The 24,021-nt window shown below is 39.9% G+C and overlaps 1 protein-coding gene across 5 annotated transcripts in view; it reads right to left on the bottom strand.

The window, feature by feature from the left end:
- Positions 1-24,021, bottom strand: part of FNDC3B (fibronectin type III domain containing 3B) — a 359,396-nt gene that overhangs the window by 245,719 nt on the left and 89,656 nt on the right. For all 5 annotated transcript variants that reach the window (XM_010835255.1, XM_010835260.1, XM_010835258.1 and 2 more), the window contains one exon: positions 15,036-15,111. In XM_010835255.1, the coding sequence (XP_010833557.1) occupies positions 15,036-15,111 (76 nt within the window). The remainder of the gene's footprint in view (positions 1-15,035; positions 15,112-24,021) is intronic.

Below are 24,021 nucleotides of genomic sequence, written 5' to 3'. Positions count from 1 at the left end.
CCCGCACCCCACAGCTACTGAGCCTGTGTCCTAGAGCCTGTGCTCCACAACAAAAGAAGCCACGGCAATGAGCGGCCCAGGCTCTCCTCAACTAGGGGAAGGCCATGCAGCTTTAGCACAGCCAAGATAAACAAATGAAATTATTTTAAAATATTATTTAGGGGACTTCCCTGGTGGTCCGGCAGGCGGGACTCTGAGCTCCCGATGCAGGGTGTCCGGGTTCGATCCCTGGTCAGGGAACTAGATCCCACATGCTGCAACTAAGAGTCTGCATGCTGCAATTAAAGATCCCTCATGCCGCAATTAAGACCTGGTACATCCAGATAAATCAATCAATCAATAAAATATATATGTGTGTGTGTGTTAGTCACTCAGTCGTGTCCGACTCTTTGTGACCCCATGGACGGGGTTCCTCTGTCCATAGAATTCTATAGGCAAAAATAATGGAGTGGATTGCCATTCTCTTCTCCAGGGATCTTCCTGACCCAGAGATCAAACCTTGGTCTCTTGCATTGCAGGCAGATTCTTATCTGAGCCACCAGGAAAGAACATATATTTAAATATATATATACATATAGTTTAAAAAAAGGAAAAGAAAAATTAACAAGATCAACCGATTTTTACTATATGAGTTCAAGTCCAATGACCTTTGATGTGAACTTAAGTCAATTTTTTTTCAAAGTTGCACAAAACAGTGGGACTGTTGAGAGTGTATAGTAAAGATTTGTATCAAGGAAGGGAAATAGGCTTGATTTAAATTTAAAGAGGCCAGATTAGCAAGGCCATTTCACCCTTCCTGTTGAGCCATTTCCTATGTCCCCTAAGTACATAACCCAGAGCTACTTTTCAGCACTCTGGCTCAATTTCTAAAGAATCTCATTTTCTCCAAAGTCTCTTCTAGAGTTAATTACTTGCCTTCTTACTACCCTGGGTATAGCCAAGAAATAGGTAGAATGTACCTGTTGTTCTCCAGTTCCATCTGAGATGGAGGCTGGCATTCTATTCAACTCTGAGGAATGTTAATTGCTGATACTAGCATGACAGGTGCAATGAGTAGAAAAATGATCAATGAAAATTCACAGAACAATGGCAGAACTCATCTGGAGATCATGAGAAAACTCCTCAAGAGTTGTAACTTTAATTACTAACAATTGGTCTGGAATTCAATTTGACTCTTGAAACAGATTTTTAAAACAGAGCACAAAACGTTCTAAACTTCTACAATGGTGCCCTGTCCACAGAAGGAAAAAAAAGGCAATATGTATAATCCTGTTTTTCACGTTACTATGGAGTCGTTCACTAACCCCAACTGCTTCTCATGGATTGCTTCTCCTCTCGTTCCTCCCATTCCAGATCTTTACTGGTAAAGAGCCCTATCTATTTTGAATTCTGAGTCACTTCCTTTTCCCTTAGTTTTATGCTTTAAAAGTCTTAACTGTTTCTTTAGAATACTTTACAGAGTGGCACCAACTTCCATATTAGTTCCCTGACTTCTTATCCTCCCTTTTGGCATTTTCTTTTACTACCCACTAGCTGTCAAGGGAAGGGGGGGATACTTGCTTATTATTTGAATAGAGTATCAGATATTGTTTATTTGTTTAGAATACTTCTCATATTTGCATAAGTTTCCCAACTCAGTGATCCCCAAATACTACATAATACTATCCATTAAACTCCAAATAGTCCTAGAATATCTTTGGCAATTGTATTTATTCTCACTATATCGGAACTGAGGCACAGAGAGGAAAAAGAATTCCTGATAAAATGGCAATTGAGTAAGGAGGTATAAATGGAAAGACAATACAAACAAATCCTTTGAAAAGAGACCCTGATTCAAACCCCAGTTCATTAAAACTCTAATGGAAGGAGGGGGAAAGTTTTCAGATTAAGAAAAAATTCTATTTTTGAGCATACAACTGAAGAATTTAAGCCAATCATTCTTTTATTTGTCTGCATTTACAAGAATTTTCTTCCTTTTGTCCATTTTATGCTGCTAAGTTGCTTCAGTCATGTCTGACTCTTTGCGACCCCATAGACGACAGCCCACCAGGCTCCCGCGTCCCTGGGATTGTCCAGGCAATAACACTGGAATGGGTTGCCATTTCCTTCTCCAAGACATGAAAGTGAAAAGTGAAAGTGAAGTCGCTCAGTCATGATCATTTTATGACCAAACTTAATCCTGAGAATTTTCTCTTTTAAGGGCGTGGTGGTGGTTTAGTTGCTAAGTCGTGTCCAAGTCTTTGGGACTCCATGGACTGCAGCCCTCCAGGCCCCTCTGTCCAAGAGATTTCCCAAGCAAGAAAACTGGAGCAGGTGAGTAGCCATTTTCTTCTCCCGGGGATCTTCCTGACCAAGGAATTGAACCAGTGTCTCCTGCACTGCAGGCATATTCTTTACCAATGAACCACCAGAGATTCCCTTTATTTAAAAGCACTTCTCTATAAATCCCCTCTTCTTACAAGTGCCCCTCTTCCCAAAATTCTCCTACCTCAAAGTTGTTCTCAAGGCCTGGTCCCAGAATCACAAACATCAGGACTCACCTCACCTATCTCAGACCTAAACCAGAAACCCTGGGGGTGATACCAGCAAATCTGTGTTTTAACAAGCCCCAGGTGATTATAATCTATGCTAAAGTTATTGGTAACTGTCATTATCTGACCCTGGATGTAACACCCTGGATTCAGGTATGCTGAAGGGTGATCATGAGCCAAATACCAAGCTGTTTTCTGGTCACCTACATGATTCAAAGTATGAGGCAAGATCTATGAAGGAAACAAAGAGGAAAGCAATAGTTCTAGCCCAATTCTTCCACCAAGTCAAGTGGCACCAGAGCTAAAAGCAGCTTCTGCAAGCAGCAAACTGTAAAACAGTTATTTTCTCATTTCACCTTTTCAGCTTCATCCACCCTGTACAATCTTACCTATTTTGATCAACTTTTAGTTTTAATAGTTTATAATAGGTGAGTTGTTGTGTTTACATCTAAATGAAGGTAAAATAAATCCAGTCTCTGCTGAAAGGAATAAACTCAAATTTGTTTGATGACCCTTATGCACTACTTACAGGAGTTTTTAACAACTGAAGACCAATTTTAACTAATGGGTTCAACAAAGACAACCACCACGAGGAGTTTACTTATTAAGTATACGATTACAAGATAAAAAGATTTTTAAGCACTTTGCCAACTTTCTTAAAGAAAAGGAACCCGATGAACTGACAGGTACACAGCACGCGAATGTGATGTACTTGGGAAAGCACACCATGGGAATCCCTTTAACCATCCTGAGGGTTGGGCTCACCAGAAATTCCCCACCTCCAATCCATATTAAATTACCTATGAAGCTTTTCAACACTAATGCCAAGGTCTTGCCCCCAACAACACAACAGTTCCCTTTGGCTTAGACAATCTGACAATTCCCTGCGATTAGCCTGGAGGCCAGCTTGTACATTTTTAAGATCTTCAGGTAATTCTGATATGCAAAAGTTACAAAGCACCAATGTTAATACAACCAGTTTTTAAATTCTGAGAGGTTAGAGATGTTCTTTGTTGTTATTTAGTCGCTAAGTTGTGTCCAACTCTTTTGTGACCCCATGGACTGCAGCCTGCAGCCCACCAGGATCCTCTGTCCCTGGGATCTCCCAGGCAAGAATACTGGAGTGGATTGCCATTTCCAGCTCCAGGGGATTTTCCTGACCAAGGGATCAAACCTGAGTCTCCTGCATTGGCAGGTGGATTCTTTACCAGTGAGCTACCTGGTAAAGAATGGGTGTTCTTTACGTTAAGCATAACATGCTAGAATTAAGTCACTCAAAAATGTGAATGCTTACAACAATGTGAAGGTCCTTAGTGCCACTGAACTATACAGTTAAAATAAGGTTAAAATAATAAGTTTTATATTACGGATTTTTACCACTATAAAAAAATTTTTTTAAGTACTCACTAAAAAAAGCGAAGAAATGTCTTGACTATTGAGACTAAATTAACCAAATTGATCTCTGGTCTTGATTTGTAACTTACAGGATAATAAGCAACACTTTTGCTACATTTTAACATTTTATGACTATTTCAGCTTACTCAGGCAAGTGAAGTATAAAGGTTTGATTATAACACCTGCAAAGGTCATTCTTCCTCAACTGGAGGAGCGGAGCTAGGTTCTAGCCATGCCTAAGTACCTGTTTTGTCTGCACTGCTTGTATCCTCACAGCAGGCACAGAGAACTGACATGGCTGGATCTAGCATGAGACACCCTGAACTGATGTTAAAGGACCCAATCCCGGCTAACGAAAGCAATCCAGCCCCAGACAGCGGTCAAAGACATGCAACTTCAAGCCAAGAACAGGCAGAGTTTACCTTGACATCCACATGAAGTAAGTGTACGTGTGAGTATGTAAATCCACTTTCCTGAGAACTGCATAACACAACAGGTAAAATTCATCTAGTCGGTCTTCTAGCACAGAACAACATACTTGCACTCAAAAACACACAAAGAATAATGCCTGTGCTTATCTTTTCAAGTTTCCATTCCTTTCCCAAAGAGTTTTCTTCCCTCAATGTTTTGCCTCCTCTTACCAGTTTAGAGCAGAAATTATGTTAGTAATTGAAAACTTTTAAAATTAAGTGAAAATGTGGACACACCTTCAGCCAGAAAGATACCACAAAACATGTCAATTCTGGTTCTATTACACTGCAATATATGAAGTGTCCATAAAGATGTTACATTTAAATTATGGAATGCTTCCATTTCAACTCAGACACAAAAAGATTTGAAGAGTTTTCAACAATCAACTTTTCTCTCCAAACTGCTAAAGGGGTGGGGGGGAGGTGGGGAGGATTATATTTAGCCACATAAAAAATGGGTATATTCAAAGAACCCCAAACCAGTAGTCATAAAGGAAAGTGGGCAGTTTGGAAGTCACTTTTCTCCATATTTAGATGGATGGATCCAGAAAGAAGTATTCAAACACACTTCCCTTTCACCCAACTGTCTTCACATCCTGAAAAATAGTGTGCAAAATACTTTTCAAGTCACTGAAACTCTCCTCTGAGAAGCAATACTACCAGAAAAAAAGCACTTACTTAAAAAAATTTTTTTCTTTCTTTTTTGTTAATCCTAATATTTGCCCAATTATGACAGTACAAAATGTTTAGTCACTATTGTTTACACTGTAAGACAAACATTTTCCTGAAGGACTAGATTCTGCCTATCTTAGGGAAACATACAACATCTATTCCATAGCTTACTCCCTTTCTTCAGTGTTTCCCTGGTCAACAAGTCATGACTATCTTCTATACAATTCAAATTTCTGTTCCCACTTCCACACCCACCAGCACTGCCTTCACTCGAGCTGCCTTGGCCTCCTGCCTGCCCCTCACCATCTCACCACCTCGCTCTTTCCTTCAATCACTCTGCTGATGGAGGAAGAGAAAAATCACCGTAGCAACTCCACTTACTTCAGTAATCAAACTCATTTACAATTTAAGGTGTAGTCTATCTATTATTCCTGGGTCTGACATGGGGTTTACTGAGAGTTTACTGCTAAAGATAATGGCAATAATTTTTAACTGCATGAAAACATAAAATACTAATGAATAATCTAAATTACTTGCTAATAATGTAAAAGATAAAGTTGGTCCATCTTTCACTATTAAATAGCCTTAACAATACTTTCCAGGGTGTTTCCAGCCTACTCCTCACAAAAGAAAAACATTATCAAAAGAATGAATATAATGATCATTCCTTCATGTTTTTTACAAAATAAGGGAGCTAACCCATATATTGGACTTCAGAATTACTGTGTGCTTTTGGAAACAAACTTATTCTTGCATTCATTATCTTAACTTGAGGAATGGAGAGTAAAAAATAACCAAACTTAACTATTTAAGCACAATAACAAAAACAAAAAATTACCTCTGTGAATTGACTAAGAGACTTTTCCCATCATTTGACATGATTTTTCAGCAGTATATTAGGAAATGACTTTCCTTTTGTTCTGGACACTGAGGAGGTGCTGGCCAGGCACTGGGAAACAAAGATTACTAAGATTTGACCCCTAAACCTTAAGAATCCTTTACAGTCTTCTTTACATGAAATTTCCCATTTCAAATTATAAGTGTAAAAACAAAGGTAAAAAAATACAAAAGAATAAAGCAAGAACTAAAGACTACAAGCTGTGACATAAAATGTGGCGGACAATCAAGGTAACGAGACAATTAGCTTCTTTGGAATTATCTGGCACACAACAATCCATGACTTTTAAGGAACTCCAAGCAGCGGTGCCCTCAGAAATGACATTTTAGTCATTGCTGAGCAAGCCTGCAAGACAAAAGGGCACAGAAGCTAAACTCCCAATGCATAATTTTTAAACATATTATTATGAAACATTATTATTTTGAAGCATTACAACTAAAGTGTGAAGACATCTGAAAACTCCTAACCAATGCCTCAAGTTCAGAAAGCTTTCCTGAAATGCTTTAAACTGACAAGTAACAAAAAAAAGCGTGGTTCAATGTCTAGCTGTAAAGGATACTGGGAGCCTAATAATGGTTCCTTTTTTACTGGACCCTTGCATTGCTTTAGAAACTCTTCTAAGTGCTTTCTACCCAATATGTCATTTAATCTCCACAGCAATTCTTTAAGACTGTTATTATTATTCCAATTCTACAGATTAGGTGTAGGTAAAGAGAAGTAACTGCTTTTACGATATACATCTAACATGCAGGGGACTTCTAAGCCAGGCAATCTTACCCCAAAACCCATAATAATCTTACCAATATGCTTTACTGCCCCTTCAGTACAGCCTAAGAGCAAAATACATTAAATAAAGATTAAAGAAGTCCAGAATTTCATTGAAATGTGAATGACAAGACATAAAGGAGGGAGCTTACCCAGAGGAACTGCTTCATAGGCCTGTCTGAATAGGGCCTCTCAGGTACAGTGTGAGAATTAACTGTTTTATCATTCAGAAAAAGAAACAGCTGAAGCTTCAACTACAAAACTTACTTTACATGTAGGAAAAGGTGGAGCCACTGTTTTATCCACAATCCTTTATCTGAACAATATATATACATTTCCATAAACCTTCATCTGAAATGTTGCCATCACCATCAACCCCATGAAAGCAAGCCTATTGTTAAGTTGGCAATAAAATAGAGACCAGAACTTAAGACAGATTTCCATGAGCCAGATAATCAACTCAATGCCCACAACTGATCATGACATCAATTTAGGACAAAAATCATCACCAAAGCTGTATACATTACTAGACGGTGATGGTGATGATGCTGGTACTTACAATGGATTGTATCTCACAACCTTATTGCATAGGGATTCCCACTACCTCCATTTTAAGAGAGGAAATTGGGGTTAAGAGTTTAACCATTATCTAGCAAACAGTCAGGGATTCACACTACAGAGCCTTTACTCTCAGAACATAATTTTTATAACTTCTAGCAGTTATATCACTCAAGCTTTATTTGGAGAAAAAGACCAAAGAAAGTCTGAGAATATAATTTTGGGTAAAGGTTTTGTCCTAATTATGAATGTGTGGTGGTTGTGGAGGTGGTTTAGTCACTCACTCACGTCTGACTTTTTGCAACCCTATGGACTGTAGCCCTCCAGGCTCCTCCGTCCATGACATTTTCCAGGCAAGAACACTGGAGTGGGTTGCCATTTCCTTCTCCAGGGGATCTTCCTGACACAGGGATCAAAAAGGCCCATGGATTCTTTATCACTGAACCACCAAGTAAGCCCCATGAATATGTAAGAATAGCTAAAGACAATCAAGATTACTGGGCAAGGCAGAAAGCAGCAGACAGAGTGGGTACATCTGGAGAGGGACTTCACACCTCCTGGGATACAGCACAGTCTGGCACTGATGTAACCATTCTCATGACATTACTTGGTCCCAGAATGATGACAGCTGCACTTAGCATCCCAGACCCTCCTCCGACCACCTCCAAAAACTGGGCTTTGCACTCCAGCTGCTGCTAAGTCACTTCAGTCGTGTCCGACGCTGTGCGACCCCATAGACGGCAGCCCACCAGGCTCCCCCGTCCCTGGGATTCTCCAGGCAAGAATACTGGAGTGGGTTGCCATTTCCTTCTCCAATGCATGAAAGTGAAAAGTGAAAGTGAAGTTGCTCAGTCGTGCCCGACTCTTAGTGACCCCATGGATTGCAGCCCACCAGGCTCCTCCGTCCATGGGATTTTCCAGGCAAGAGTACTGGAGTGGGTTGCCATTGCCTTCTTCTGCTCTAGGCACATCAGTATTTACTGGTTCTTATCACTCTGCTGGTAATCTTCCAGTTACTCAGCAGCAAGCTATTGTCTGAAAGGGGACCAATCAGATCAGCATACAGAACTCCTGTTTGCACAAACAACTACATATGCCCTGTGTGTGAGAGACAAGGTGAATCATCATACCCAAAATAAGGCTTCCAAGCATTTGAGAGATCAGGTATATATCTACAATGCTAAAAGTGATTCTTCATCAACCTTTCATCAATACCACACACACACGGGTAAAAGACCAATCTGTCCCAAAGCTTAAGTTATAAAATCAGCTGGCAAGCTGGTGGAGTAATTCAGATTTTCCTAGAAACTCAAAGATTCTCTCAACCTAGAGCCTCACTGGAAGGCTATGTACTAATAACTCTCACCAAATATAGCTTTGGATCAATCAAAAAGATGGGCAGTACAGAAGGGCTAGCCTGGGCTAAAGATTTGGTATTTTTAATTCTACAAGATTTATCAAGTGAGACCTTAACTGTTCACAGTAAGATTTCAGGTTAGTGATCTCTCACAAATCCCCAGATGCAAAACAAATTGACTTTAAAAGTGGTTTCCTGTGCTCTGAAAAAAGCTCTCAAAATACAAAAATTGTAACAGGAAAAAAAAAAAAACCTTTCCCCATATAATGCAGACTTTCCATAAATAATTAAATACAATCAAATAAAAATCAAATAGATATTCAGTGTAATGAAAGCTCGCAAAGATTCTCAAAGATTTAAAGGCAGTCATATGCAGTAATTTCACTTTCAAACCACCCAAATAGTTTTGATGAAAATCTTGTTTGCAAATTTACGCCAGGACAAGGAAGGGTGCAATCAATCTTAGAAGACCGACTTCATTTACAGCAGGTCCCCTTCCTTGGTTTTAAGCCAGTAAAGCAGGAATACCTCATTTTCAGTCAGTCTGCTTTAAAGGCACAGACCATACAGATTTGCTCGTGAAATGATAGTCTACCTCAGCTTGTAAGCCCTCCCAGTGACATCACTCCTGTCATTTCTCAATTAACAAAGCAGGAGACAATGAGAGCTCCCTAGGACGTGTCTTAAAATTCTTAGAAAGAATGTCAGGTTGGTGCTTTAATGTGCCAAACAAGTCTAATAAGTGCACTTAAAGTACCAAGTAAGAAAAAAAAAAAGTAACTTGAACGTCCCTGTGGCATTCTGGATTCCGAATATGGCGGGGTGAGGGGGTGGGAGGGAGACAAACAAGGAGATTCAGAGATGCGGAAAGGCTCTCAATGGTGTCATTCACAGAGCCTGTGAGCAGAGCGTGCTGTTCATCAATGATACGGTTCCCACACTCGGTGGGGCGGGCGGAGTCAGACACAGAGCTGAAGAAGGCTTAGGGAGAGCAAAGCAGGAGGGGGAAAAAGCTTCCACTCTAATAGCATCCAAACTACAGCCATCTCAGAGAAGGGTTTTCCTGGAGCTTCCCCTCCTGCCATTTCAAGATCTCTACCCACTTAACACAGATTGGCTGAGTAATAATCATCTTCATAAAGATGTCTGGATTATTCTGGACAAAGAACACTAGCAATTAAAAATATTTAAATATTATTCTTTATAGAATAATGGTGATCCCAAGCATTTCACTTTTATCTTGTTTTTGCTATTATCACCGTAACATTCATCTGTTTCCTTCGGGCTCACTATTTGAAATATAACAGACTTGAAAGATAAAAATTGTAGCATTAGTACAGGTCAATATGAAAGTTTTCAGACTTCCAAATGTTTTTGTAAAGGAAACTGATTGGCTTTAACTAAAATGTGATTTGGAAGCTCTTCTACAGAGATTTTCAAAGCCACTAAATCACATAACTAAACACCTTTGAGTTCCCAGCACAATAGTAAAAGTTAAAAGAAATATCATCACATCTGATATAATGCCAGAGCTAGTCAAGGGTCTAAAGTCAGGAATTATTGCCAGGCTGTGTGGCTGGGGTGGGTTAGGGTGGAGGATACACTGTTTCCTGTCACAGTGAATTCACAGTCCAGTTCAAGGGCTAAGGGAAGGTTGACACATACCACCAGACGCTCACATGCAGTGCTACCTGCTCCTCCAGGAACGCAGAGGAAGGTCAGAATGGACTGAAATGGAGGGGCGGAAAGGGCCCTCCTGAAGGAGACAGACCTAAAGCTTAAAGGAAGTATGGTATTTGTTTTGGCTGAAGGGTTTTACAGGGAGCAGAGAAATGGCCCAGAAAAAAAAGATGGCATGTGTGGACAGGAAGGAAGGCTGCACTGCCAGCACCTCAGCCCAGACAAGGATATGAAAATAATGGAAGAGACCTGTGGCTGCCCTCTATTAATGTCTGAATTTAAGCAAAGGAAAGAATTCATATTGATTGCTAAGACTCTTTTTTCCCCCAACAATTAGCTCTTTATACACTTTCATCTGGCCTAGGAAAGAAAAATCTTTTGTCTAGGATGCCATAGGTATAGTGCTGCCTCCCCGTGAGAATGAACTATGACCTTTTGTGGCCCCTTCAAGACCCATGATTCATGTTTCATGAAAAATATTGAGAAATATTCCATCAGAAATGAATCTGCTTTCACAGCATATTGTATGTTTCCTGTGTTTTCCTTCCTTCATTATCACCAAGGACATTCCCATGAAAACAAAAACAAAAATCTCATTTTTTTCCCCAGAGTAACAATATTCTTGACTTTGATTTGCTCTGAATTTCCAGAATGCCTTTTCATGGCATCACAATAAGCTTCTAGGGATTTTCTAGTGACGTCATAAATGTCCAACAGAGAAAACCAATACGCTAACAAATGCAACTGCAAGCAAAGGGGGTTGACCTCATACAGTGTAATTTCAAAGTTTCCAGGGAGACCTGCAACCAGCTCCTCTCCCTACTCCTAAGTCACAAGTCCCCGCACGCCCCACCACCAGCAATCCTTAACCTGCAGGCTAGTGTTGAAATAGCAAAGCTACAAGGCTGACAGTTTCAACCATGGCGTAAGCAACGGGTATGACTGTAATTTCCAGGAAGGCCACCACCACCAACCGTCGATCCATCCCTGCCAAAAAAACCCATCTCTCCATCTGCTGGCTGGTGTTGAAAGAGCATAACTAGAGCTTCATCCTCTTAACTTTAATCTTTGGTAAAATGCAAATACTTCTTTCAGAAGTTTCCATTACAGTATGACTCAATTTCTGATCCTTTCCTAACCAGTCCTCTACCATTGTACCTCTCTCCTTCCAGCACCTCAAGTGGAAACCCCACCTAGCAGTTCAGCCCACCCCAACTCTGGGCCCAATCCTGACTCTGGACAGAAATAATTTAAGGATTTATAAAGCAATACTCCCTATATCAAACTATCCTGTTCTTACTTCTGTTAACAGGGTTCCTGTCTTACTCCAAAGACCCAGCCTCCACCACCCATTTTTGCTCTCCAAACCACCTCCATCTTATCCTGGGGACCTAAGTACTCATCTAGCATCCTTCCCAGAATCCTGCTACTCCAAGAATTGGAAGCCACCTTGTTTTTGTCATGTGCTCAAGAAAATGGAGTCGATTTCAGTTCATGACTCCCTGATGTAAAGCCACAGTGCAAGGCAATAAAGAGCTCTGGTCCTGGGGCTTTCCTGGTGGCTCAGTGGCAAAGAATCTGCCTGCCAGTGCAGAAGACATGGGTTCAATCCCTGATCCAGGAAGATCCTACATGCAGCTGAGCAGCTAAGCCTGTGTGCCACACTATTGAGCCTGCGCTCTAAACCCCAGGAGCCAAAACTACTGAGTCCAGGTGCTGCAACTACCAAAACCTGCACACCCTAGACCTGTGCTCCAACCGGAGAAGCCACCGCAACGGGAAGCCCACACACCGCGACTGGAGAGGAGCCCCGCGCACCACAACTAGAGAAAACCCTGCAAAGCCACGAAGACCCAGCACAACCAAAAATAAATAAAATTATTTGAAAAACAAGAGCCCTGCTCTTTCTCCCTATGTGACTGTAGCTGTGTGTTAACCTCTACAGGTCTCAGCTTCATATGTATCTGTCATACCCATGCAATGAGAGAATACATAAGCCTAAAAGTTGAAAAAAATATATATTAGCAATGATAAGGATGTTAATCACAATGAATTTATAAATATACTGCCTATTCCCACATTCTATATTGATATGTTCTACCCATCTGGAGTGAAGCATTCACTCACTCACACTGGAATGCAAATGAAGGGGTCAGTGAGGATACCTGGCCTGAGTGACTGCCTATTACACATGAATGGCCAACAATGGGTCTGGACTGGGGTTCCTTCCAGTTCCTGCAGTTGATCCTGTTGTCCCAGTGCCTCCCAAGCCCTAGCAAACCACTTGGGGTTCCAGGTCCTTGTCCCTCTCATCCTGTTCTGTGTCATTTCAATTAGCTGGGCCCGGTACCAATATGTCCCAAATAAAGATAACCACAGTATCTGGGTGTTCAGAAGAGAATAAAGACTGAAGACTCGGAGTAAGCCAAAGATAAATGGCTCCACAATTCTTCTTTAGTCAACAGCATTTTTTTTAAATCACTGAAAGGGGTGTTAGTGTCACTTGTCACTTATCTCCAAGTAGCATCATGAATAAATACAAAGCTCCCATTGTGGACAGAGCAATATACTTGCAAAATACCCTGCAGAGTATACCAGTTACGAACATGCACTCAAAAGAAGTGAGGAAGAGGCTAACTAGATGAATATACATATACACACACACACATACCCTCTTCAAACACCAAAAGTAAAAGCAGGTGGCATGAAAAAGTGGACTTTATACAAGTTGATCCACTCAGCAATTTGCTTCTTATAGATTCTATTACACATACTCAGTTGCAGAGGGACACAGTCTTCCAGCCAGTACGTTGAGTTCCAACCTTACTATGACCAGAAGCTCAACTATTCTCTTACTAACTGGCAACATAAGCTTATTTTCTATGTAGGTAAAATAACTTTTCATCTAGTTTTTTCTAGTGTGTTCTTTTTTAAAGATACAGAGTGAATTTTGAGGTTTTATTTGTTGATAATATGTTACAGTAATACAAGTACGTGGAAGATTCTGTATCTTGTACTACTTTAAAATATTTTCTCTCTTCTTTTGTCTGAAGTTCCTTTGTATGGTTTGGTTTTTAAATGGTTTAGAACACCAACGATCAATTTCGGGAACACGACGATCAGCGAAATGCCATCAGAAAAAATACCGTTCATGAACAGCTAAATCATTTCAGATTAATTGCAATTGAAATGAGTTTTAATTTTTTTCCTAAATTTTTGTTCTTACAGTTAAAAAAAACAAGTAGTGAAGCTACACAGCAGCATACTCTATTATGCAGGATAGAAAAAAATTAAGTTTTTCCATGTAGTTTACTATGGAAAACTAAAGGGCATTTCCATTTGTTTTCTTTATACATTGGTGAGCAAGCCCAGGTATTAACAATAAGACCTTTGGGCAGATTTCAGTCTAACCAACAACCTAGTATTGAGCTCAATTACAGGCCAATTTACCATTTGTCCCATAATCCCAATCACTGCCAAAAAGCTATATCACCAGAGTGCCCTCCAACACAGCAGTATCTAAGACTAACTCCAGATCTGGGTTGATCTTCTTACAGTAGAGCCTCATATGGATCAGAGTAGCTATGTCTCTCTCTCTTTCCAAAGTGAATGACAGAGAAGAGGCACCAGTATTACACAAACCAGAAATTAACTGAAATGGCCTAGGAGCCATCCTTAAAGAACTACATTCAAGGAGCCTCGCTATACCTGGAGTTTATTTAGATAAGATTCTGGAGAGCTGATGCAGTAGTGGAATAGCACTTTTGGAGATCTTAGGAGGGGTATCTCGCACACAGGAGAGACATGAATTACTGAGGGCAGAGGGTGCACTGTGGTGGGCAGCCTTGTAAAGGGGCCCCCAGTGATTCCGGCCTGCTAGTATTCACATGCTGTGTAATCACTGTTCTCGAGCGGGTTAGACAGAGTACTCCCTCTTGCCCTGTAGTTGTTGCTCTGATGAAGCCAGCGGTCATAATGTAAGCACCTCCATGGAGAGGCCACTTAGAAGGGAACAGACGGAAGCTGCCTGCCACTAGCCCACCAAAAACCCTAAACCCTGCCAACAATCACTTAGGCGAGCCGGGAAACAGACTGACACTCAGACATGCCTCATGGTGGACGGCAGCACTACCCCACACTTGGTTCTTAGCGTTTCCATAGGCCCAAAGCCACAGGACACAACTAAGCTGTACCTAAACTCCTGACCCACAGAAACTGTAGACAACCAATGCTGTATATACCTACCAAATTTGAGTAACCTGTTACTCAGTAATAAATAACTAAGAGATATTTAATATAGATTTTTACCTCTAAAAGCATCATTTGGGTAGCATCACAGTATGTATTTGAAACTTTCATCTAACTTGAAAAAGTATGTGCTATTCTATACTGGAATTTTAAGGTCTCTTAAAAATCTCTGGATTTTTCAGGGGACCAAATTCCATAATACATGAAGACAATGCAAACTTTCCCATGTTGATTTAATTCACTTAACAGTCAATTAATACTCAAGATATTTAACTGTGTCACTTATATATCACAGGCCCACTCAGCATTAAGGAGCCCCTAATAAAATCAAAAAAAAAAAAAAATTCCAAGATAAATTTTACTTCTAGAAAATCACATGCAGACTCAGAGATAAACTTTACTTCCATAAAATAATAAAGGAAATTTTTTTTTATTAGAAAGCTTACAAAAAACTTCCTTACCTTGAATGCACTGCAGTGTTCCATCCTCCGCTCTTATTGTGAAAGTCTCACCTGGATTAACTTGAACGAGAATAACCTGCCAAAATAACACATTAATTTCAATTTTTTTAATTTATTCTTATTTATTTATTTGGCTGTGCTGGATCTTAGTTGTGGCACGCAGGATCTTCAGTTGTGATATGTGGGATCTAGTTCCCTGACCAGGGATAGAATGCAGGTTCCCTGCATTGGGAACACTGAGTCTGAACCACTGGACCACCAGGGAAATCCCTAATTTTCAATTTAATACTAGAACATCTGGGGTTTTCTCAACAGTTTCATTACTAAATTTATGTACTAGACAAGAAATACATAGCACAGAATCTTGCATAAACATAAAACTTAGGAGATGTCTTAGATCTGGTTCAAATTTGATGGGGGATAAGTATATGCATTTGTATATAGCTAAGTGAATTCTCCTGTGTTATAACAATGGAAAGCAATTTATAAGAAAAATGTTTATGGGGAAAAAAGTACCTATGTATAGGACCTGGAAATAGTAATGAACAGTATAAGTAGGACCTATCACACACACAAATCTTTGAATCTATTACCTAAATGTCTATTTTAGTCATGTAACAGATATTTTGTTATCAGAAGACAACTTCCAAAAGACTAAATCACGCATGACATGGCAAAATATGTTCAAGAATCTCAGAATTTTAGTTCTAATCTCATTCAGTTAGTTTAGATAACAAAAGGGGAAAAATAATTAATCTATATCTAAATATAAATCAAAGGACATAATCCAAGTTTAAAAAACTGTTGTTAAAAATCATCAGGTGCAAGATTAACAGTATTAAAATAATGACTATATATTTCTAGAAAACAGAAGGATGGCAATGTCACATTCATATTGAAGTTCTGGGAGCAAGCCTGGTTCCTGCCTTGAAACCATCAAGCACACTGTTTCCTCTGTCTGCAATGCTTTCCCCTGCACTCCTTCATCTCTACCCTCTGCCCACCTTACTCATTCCTCCACCAGCCACCACCCATTTATCCTTGCCAGATTAAGGACTGGCATTTGACTCTCAGGACAGGACAGGTCTTGCACTATGGGTTCTCAAAAAACAAACAAAATGAAACTCAGCTCCTTCCTAAAATCTATAATTGCAATTAATTGTTGTTGTTGTCATTCAGTCGCTAGGTCATGTCTGACTCTGCAACCCTATGGACTGTGGCACACCAGGCTTCCCTGTCCTTCACCATCTGCTGGAGTTTGCTCAAACTCATGTCCACTCAGTCAGTGATGCCTCCAACCTTCTCATCCTCTGAACCCCTTCTCTTCCCAGCTACCCTCAATCTTTCCCAGCATCAGCATCTTTTCCAATGAGTCAGCTCTTTGCATCAGGTGACCAAAGAATTAGAGCTTCAGTATCAGTCCTTCCAATGACTATTCAGGATTGACTTCCTTTAGGATTGACTGGTTTGATCTCCTTGCTGTCCAAGGAACTCTCAAGAGTCTTTTCCAGCAGCACAGTTCAAAAGCATCAATTCTTTGGAACTCAGCCTTCTTTATGGTCCAACTCTCACATCCATACATGACTACTGGAAAACCCATAGCTTTGACCACATGGAACTTTGTCGGCAATGTGCTATCTCTGCTTTTTAACACACTGTCTAGGTTTGTCATAGTTTTTCTTCCAAGAAGCAAACATCTTTTAATTTCATGACTGCAGTTACCATCCACAGTGATTTTTGAGCCCAAGAAAATAAAAGCTGTCACTGTTTCCACTTTTTCCCCAACTATTTGCATGAAGTGATGGGACCAGATGCCATGATCTTCATTTTTTGAATGTTGAGTCTTAAGCCAGCTTTTTCACTCTCCTCTTTTACCTTTGTCAGAAGGTTCTTTAGTTCCTCTTCACTTTCTGCCATTAGGGTGGTAAAGGAATTACTTTTGTGTCTGTCTTTCCTTATAGAGCCTTAATCTAGGCTCTATAAGGGCAAGATCTGACACAGAGTAAGTGCTTGAGAAATATTTTTACTGAATGAATGAAAGTTATAAAACTTATGGAAAACCACTGCAACCATTACTTTGAGAAATTAAGCTTTCATAACATGCAATGTTAAAAGTCAACTTTATTTACTGTGGTGGTGGCGGTTTAGTGGCTCAGTCATGTCCGACTCTTTGCAACTCCATAGATTGTAGCCTGCCAGGCTCCTCTGTCCATGGGGATTCTCCAGGCAAGAATATTGGAGTGGGTTACCATTTCCTTCTCCAGGGGTTCTTCCTGACCCAGGGATAGAACCTATGTCTTCGCCTTGGCAGGCAGATTCTTTACCACTGGGCCACCTGGGCACCCCATATAGACCATAATTCATGTATTTTAAAAAACTATTTATTAAGATCAAAACCATTTTATCTTTAAAAGCTAAATCTTTAAAGTCTATGTATTTTGCTTATACTAATAATTCCAGGAAACACTGTTAGGATATTAAAACATTTTTAATCTGGAAATACATTAACTAGAAAAAACAAGACCATTCAAGGAAAAGCAGTACAAGTTTCATCCCTGGTGCTTCTTGTTATCTTGAATTATAATAGTTATCTCAAGGCAATTTATTTTTCCTGTACAGTAACTGTGTCAATAATTTTTCAGTCTTCAGCATTCAAATCCTCCCCAATGTACACACTGTGTGATTTTAAGAACTCAAAAGGAAATCCTTCCCGATCTCTATGGAGTGATTAAGACATTTTCATTGCTTTCTTGAAACTGAATTTTTAAAGTCATTCCTAACATGAAAATATTTTTGACTTAACTTTATTTCTATGTACACATAGAATATAACTCAACTACAGGGGAATAAAACAGTCCAAGAAAGAAAATTACCCGTTTTTTTTTAAAATCCTTAAACCAATTCTAACATCACTGTAACAGAGCAGAAGGCATCTGCTTTGTGTTTAAGCCTCTAGGGATAGGTCTATAAGATATGCCTGTCGAATTATTCAGGCAGGAAAAAAAAAAAATCAGTGAACACTAAGACTCTGACCCAGATATTCTCTGACAATCATAAATGCATATACTCTCTACCACTACACTCATAACTGTCAGACAATGTGTCCTAAATACTAGTTCTAAAAGTACAATTCACCAATATTATGGGAAGTCCCAGGCAAGAAAAGGGATATCTGAATTGAAACATGTTCCAGGTTCTATCACATTATCTGCTTATCATATTGCATGAAAAGTGTCTGCAGCAGTTTCTCTGCGGTCGCCAACACCGGGCCACATCTCATGGAGTGGCTTGGAGGCAGCCAGCCTCCAAAAGCCATTTATGCCTTCCCCTTGCTGCTCCCGGGAGGCCCATTCCTGAGCCCCACCCCATCTTTTCAGGGAGAAAGAGGATAGGTAAAGGGCTTTCACATATCCTATTAAAATATCTCTCTTCAAATGTTTAGTTTCTATAATTTTCCCTGCTGCTGTGTTTCTATGGCAACCAGATTATAATCTACCAAGTTACCTCAGAAACCAGGCAAATCTCCTGTGTCCCAATATCAATTTTTCTTAGCAAGAGTGAAAGTCATTATTTGAGCAAACCGTATTCATCTTGGCACCGAGATATTTTAAAAGAAAGCATTTTATTATACTGAAGCGGACTGACCACCATGCTGTTTTTGCTGTCAATAAAGGAGATATAAAAATAAACTTTTGACACACACCAGCCCAGTGATCTGTCCCTAACCAGAGACATGAATGAGATGGCAGCAGCAGGCCTTGCATTGTGCGGCCCTGAGGAGCGTGAGTCACACCGGCAGGCTCCCTGGCACTTAACCTTTTGTATCGAACAAGTCACTCCGTCTGTCTCTTTTTCTGTCTCTCTCTCTCTCTCTCTCAATCTGTCTCTCCCCATCCCCCCCACCCTCCTTCCCTCCCTCCTCCTTTCTTTCTTTAGCCACAAAGCAGACATTACAGTTACAAGTTTTCTTAAATACAGAATGTGAAACATAACATCACTGTCCAAACCTCATCATTTTTTGCCCACTTAGTAAGCATTTCCTGCTTTTCCAAAATCAGCACTAAAACAAGTCATGCTGTATTCTGTGTCTTGTCAGAGGAGAAGGGGAAAAAAAGAAGATTTTTTTTTAACCACTGATAGATTTTTTTCCCCCAGAGATGTTAACATAGAGCCATGTAAATCAAAGACATATTTCAGGCTACTATTGTTTTGTCAGATCTGTTTCAAATCCGTTAGTGCTACAGGAACCAAGCAACCCAACATAACCAAAGGCAGTTCATTAAGGTTTACTGAAAAATAAGTGACCATTCTTCCAAAGTCTAAAGAAACAATACAACAAGAGGTAGAATTAACATAACTAAGCAAAAGGCTAAACACAGCATCCTGGGAAAGCTTCACCCAACAAGACAAGTGAAGCAGGTATAACATCTTTCTTTACAGGTATAAATCTAAATAGAACTCTGTTTCTAACTCACCAGAAGAGCAAAAGGAAGGCTACTTTTGCGTTTTAAATTTTGGATGCCTGAAAAAAAAAAAAAATTTGGATGCCTGATTAACCAGAAGATAATCTCCTGGAGACAAATTCCTAATTTTTGCCTCAAATAAAATACTACCAGGCACCCAACTAAATCATCACTGCCACGTATGTGTTCATCACAAAAGCTCCTGCTTGGACTGTAGTACTGACTGACCAAAGATGAAATGTTACATTTGCAGTATTTTCAAGAGTTAAATTCCATACCTAGTCAAGATATAAACAGTGCTAGGAAATCTCATTTCACTTTCAGAGCTTTTCCCACTTGCCACATCTGTGAGCTTGTCTTACTCTTAGCTGTTTCATATATGCATGAATATTCTCGTTTAGAGCAGTTATGAATATCCAACAGACATCTTAAGAGAGAAAGGAGTATTACAACCTAAAAGCTGCAGATGAGTTCCAGGTTAAGGACAGATTCTATCCAGGAAGATCTAACAACTTAAAAAGTGACCTCTGACTCCAGGAAAGGAATAGTAGCACCTTTCTTCTGAACACACACACACACTTCAGATTCCCAAACTCCAAAAAATTCCTGGCAAGCTTCACCCAGGCTCTTTTGTTCCACCCAAAGCATCCATCATGACGCACCGTTGAGACTCTGGTCTCTGTGTCAAGGCCATAGCTGGCCTCCAGCAAAACTGAACAGTAGCATCATTTGATTTTTGAGTTCTGTCTCTTTTACGAAAAGCGAGATGATGAGCTGCAAATGACTGACAATCACCTTTGTGGTAATAACATACACAAAGAAAATGTCCCAGGATTTAAAACATGAGCAGTTAAACTGGAAGGTCCTAGAAGATAATAGGAAAGTACTGACTGACTCACCTGCTCGCATGTCAACCTGAAGCCTGAATCCAAAGCTGGTAGGAAAAGAACATATAAGACCAGGGAGCCTCCAAGGATACTTACACACTAGATCAAGGCAAAAGGACATCCAGACTTTAAAGATGGGGAAACAGGCTTAGAGAGGATAAGTAACTTGTCCAAAGTCACAGAACTACAAACTGACAATCAGCACTGGAACCCAGCCCTGCCTGACCAAAATACATGCTTTTCTCTTCTACCACATAGCATCTCCTCCTCCTCCCCAACAAGTGTGGGTTTCACAGAGTCAGTTCTCTAGAGAGACGCTTCAATAAATGGCTACAAGGATAGAATGCATTTAACTGGATCAAAAGCATGTCCCCAATGACAGAGGACAAGTTCTCTTCTAGGAAATCTGTGCTCACTCCCTGAGGCAAAGCCTGTTACCCCCAACATGGCAGTTGGGTGGTAAGGACTCCATCCCTTAACAACAAACAGTTGCCTTTAAACTGGGCAAGATTTATTCTCATAAAGTCATTGTCAAGTCCTTGAATTCCCTTAGAAACCTAGGAGAAACCAATAAGCTATTTGATTATCACTAACATTAGGTGCCATTTCTCATGACCTAATAGGCATAAGAAAAATAAAAGATTTCTCCTGAAAAAGACTGGGTCTTAAGCTTCTATACTTCTCAAAATCACCCTTCATTAACAAAAAAGACAGGAATCCATGAATAGGTAACCAAGGAAAGAGAAGTTAGATGAACCAAGGAGAACATTTTAATGCACTGAAATCACACCAGTGTCTGCTGAAAATATATACACTTGACCTTGAACCCTCTGCACAGTGAAAAATATCTGCATATAACTTTACAGTTGACCCTCCACAACCTCTGATTCAACCAACTGCAGATGGTGTAGTACTGTGATATGTATTTAGGGGGGGAAATATGCATAATATTGTATAATTTAAAATATTTTATAATATTTATAATAATAAATATAAGTGGATGTATGCAGTTCAAACCTGTTCTGTTCAAGGGTAAACTGTATATTCAAATGAGTTCAATAACTGCATTTCATGAAGTAAGTATCCCTAGAAGAATTACTACTCTGTAGTTTAGTCACTAAGCCATGTCCGACTCTTGTGACCCCATGGAATATAGCCTACCAGGCTCCTCTGTCCTCTGTCCATGGGATTTCCCAGGCAAGAATACTGGAGTGGGTTGACATCTCCTTCTCCAATTACTACTCTACTTCATCTTAATTCAGCAAATATTGATGAGTGCCCAGAATAGGTGAGGCATTCCATCAGGCCACAAAATAGAGACTCAGAACAACACAAAGTTCTCCCTACCTGGCAGGATGACAAATGGGAACTTGCATGGGATGGGAGTAAGGAATGACTTAAAACAAAACATTTACAGATAGTGGTAAGGGCTATAAAGAAAACAATGGCAGCTTGTAAGAAGTTATACATTTCTATTCCCTTTAAATGTGTTGTGCCCTGAATAAAGAGATTCTATTACTAAAAAAACTGTTTGCCAAGAATAAAAATATAGCACTAACTTAGGTGTGAAAAATGCAGGATGTAATATAGATGGCCCAAACTATGTTCAAAGCCTCTTTTAAGATAGCCAAAAATGCCTGAACCTAAAGTTTCAACTATAGGACTTTTCAGATAAAAGTCAAAAACAAAAAAGACCAAAAATATAAGTGTAAGTGTAGCTTTTCCCCGGCTAAGAGTAACAGTCACCAAATACCCCTGGAGCAGCATTACATTTATTTAAACAAATCTGTTTCATTTTATTGATTCCTGGTAGCTCAGCAGGTAAAGAATCTGCCTGCAATGCAGGGGACTCCAGTTCAAATCCTGGGTCGGGAAGATCCACTGGAGAATATATTTTCACAGAATTGTTGAGTACCCAAAAGATAATTCTTCCTGCTTTAGCTGAAATAATTATGTTCACTGAGAACAAAATTTGATTCCTGTCATCACCATTTCAGGGTCAATTCTTATTAAAAATATCCACCACATGAGGTAAAACCATTTCCTACCCCTCAATTCCATCCACGCACCCCGTATCTCCAAGCCGGGCTCTGGCCACATGATGGGGAATCAGCAATTTGGACCACTTTCCATCTGATGTGCTTTGCACACTAAATCTTGCATGTCATCCTGCGTTTAGAGCCAGCTACCTCATGTCTGGTTTTTGGTTGGCTGACGCAGAGCAACGTGATCCACACTGACGTACCAACTGATGTCACACCCCTGGCTCAGATGGTAAAGAAGCTGCCTGTAATGTGGGAGACCCAGGTTTGATCCCTGGGTCCAGGGGATCCCCTGGAGAAGGGGATGGCAACCCAGTCCAGTATTCTTGCCTGGAAAATTTCACAGATGGAGGAGCCTGGCGGGCTACCATCCACAGGGCCATATGAGTGGCTAACATCCTTCTCTGGTAAACTGTGCACTGAACCCCATAGACAGTTCCACTGTGGGAATCTCAAGGCTGCTGAAGAAACATATTTAACTGCCTACATTCCCAGTATTCTACCATTTTTAAAACTCATTTCAATGTTGGCCATGTCATTTATTGAACACTGTTCTTCCCCCACTAAGACATAATCAAGAAATAATGTGCCCATGAGGAATGTTCTCATTCCTATAACAGAAAATCAGTTCCCAATATTTTGTCTTTAAACAGTCTAGAGTTAACTTTTCTTATTACTATTAATACTATTGCCTTTTATCTTATTCCAACATAAAATTAGAAATGAATACAAATATGTAATAGTCTATGGTTTTGGAAAGACTCTGAGTTAGAGACCTTAGCCTTTCCCTGCCTCTGCACAGTACATTATCATCACTTATTCAGGCCATGCTTTTGTATTGATTAAACTTATGTAAAACAATACCTAATGTAATTATTGAAACCCTGATCATTCAACAAATATTTGCTGAATAGTTACTATGTACTAGGCACTTTATTAAGCACTAATGATTCTAAGATGAGAAAGATAAAAGCCGACCCCTATTTGTATATTGCTGCAAAAGTAGAAAACACAATTAGCTGTTTAAAAAAAAAAAAAAAACATGATTATTTGCTATCAAGCGCTCTGGAAACTGAAGAAACCACCAAGACATCAGGAAAAGTTATAGTTGGAAGTGACACTTAAAGGGAAAATGAGAAGATAAGCCAAAGAATAATCACACAGCACAAGCACTGAGCGGTTCACTGCATTTAGAATTACAGTGTGCTAGAGAATTCCAATGCGGCTGTGAAGGCATAAGCAAGCAACAGAGGGGTAAAAGGTGAGACTGAAGAAGCAGGCCAGGCCCACCTCAGAAAAGTCTTTGTTTGCTCTGCTTGAAAGTCTGGACTTTATCCTGTGAGCAGAATTTTCCAGTAGGAAAGCAACACTGCTAAGTAACTATGATAGCAGTGAGAAACTCAAACATCTCTGAGATGGGAGACACTGGACCCACAGAGACCAGCACAGATATTAATTAAACATCCAACTGTGACATAATGCAGGGGTTACACAGTTCTAAGTAAGAGTTTTCAAAAATAATCAACAGTTTAACCTTTAAATATGACTATCCAGATCACAGGGTTCGCTGCTGAAGAGTGCTGCCCTCCCTGTC

Source organism: Bison bison, unplaced genomic scaffold (assembly GCF_000754665.1).
Source record: "Bison bison bison isolate TAMUID 2011002044 unplaced genomic scaffold, Bison_UMD1.0 scf7180017864040, whole genome shotgun sequence".
In the NCBI taxonomy this organism is placed as follows: Eukaryota; Metazoa; Chordata; class Mammalia; order Artiodactyla; family Bovidae; genus Bison; species Bison bison.
Note: the sequence above shows the minus strand (reverse complement) of the source record. Positions and strands in the feature narration are given on the sequence as shown.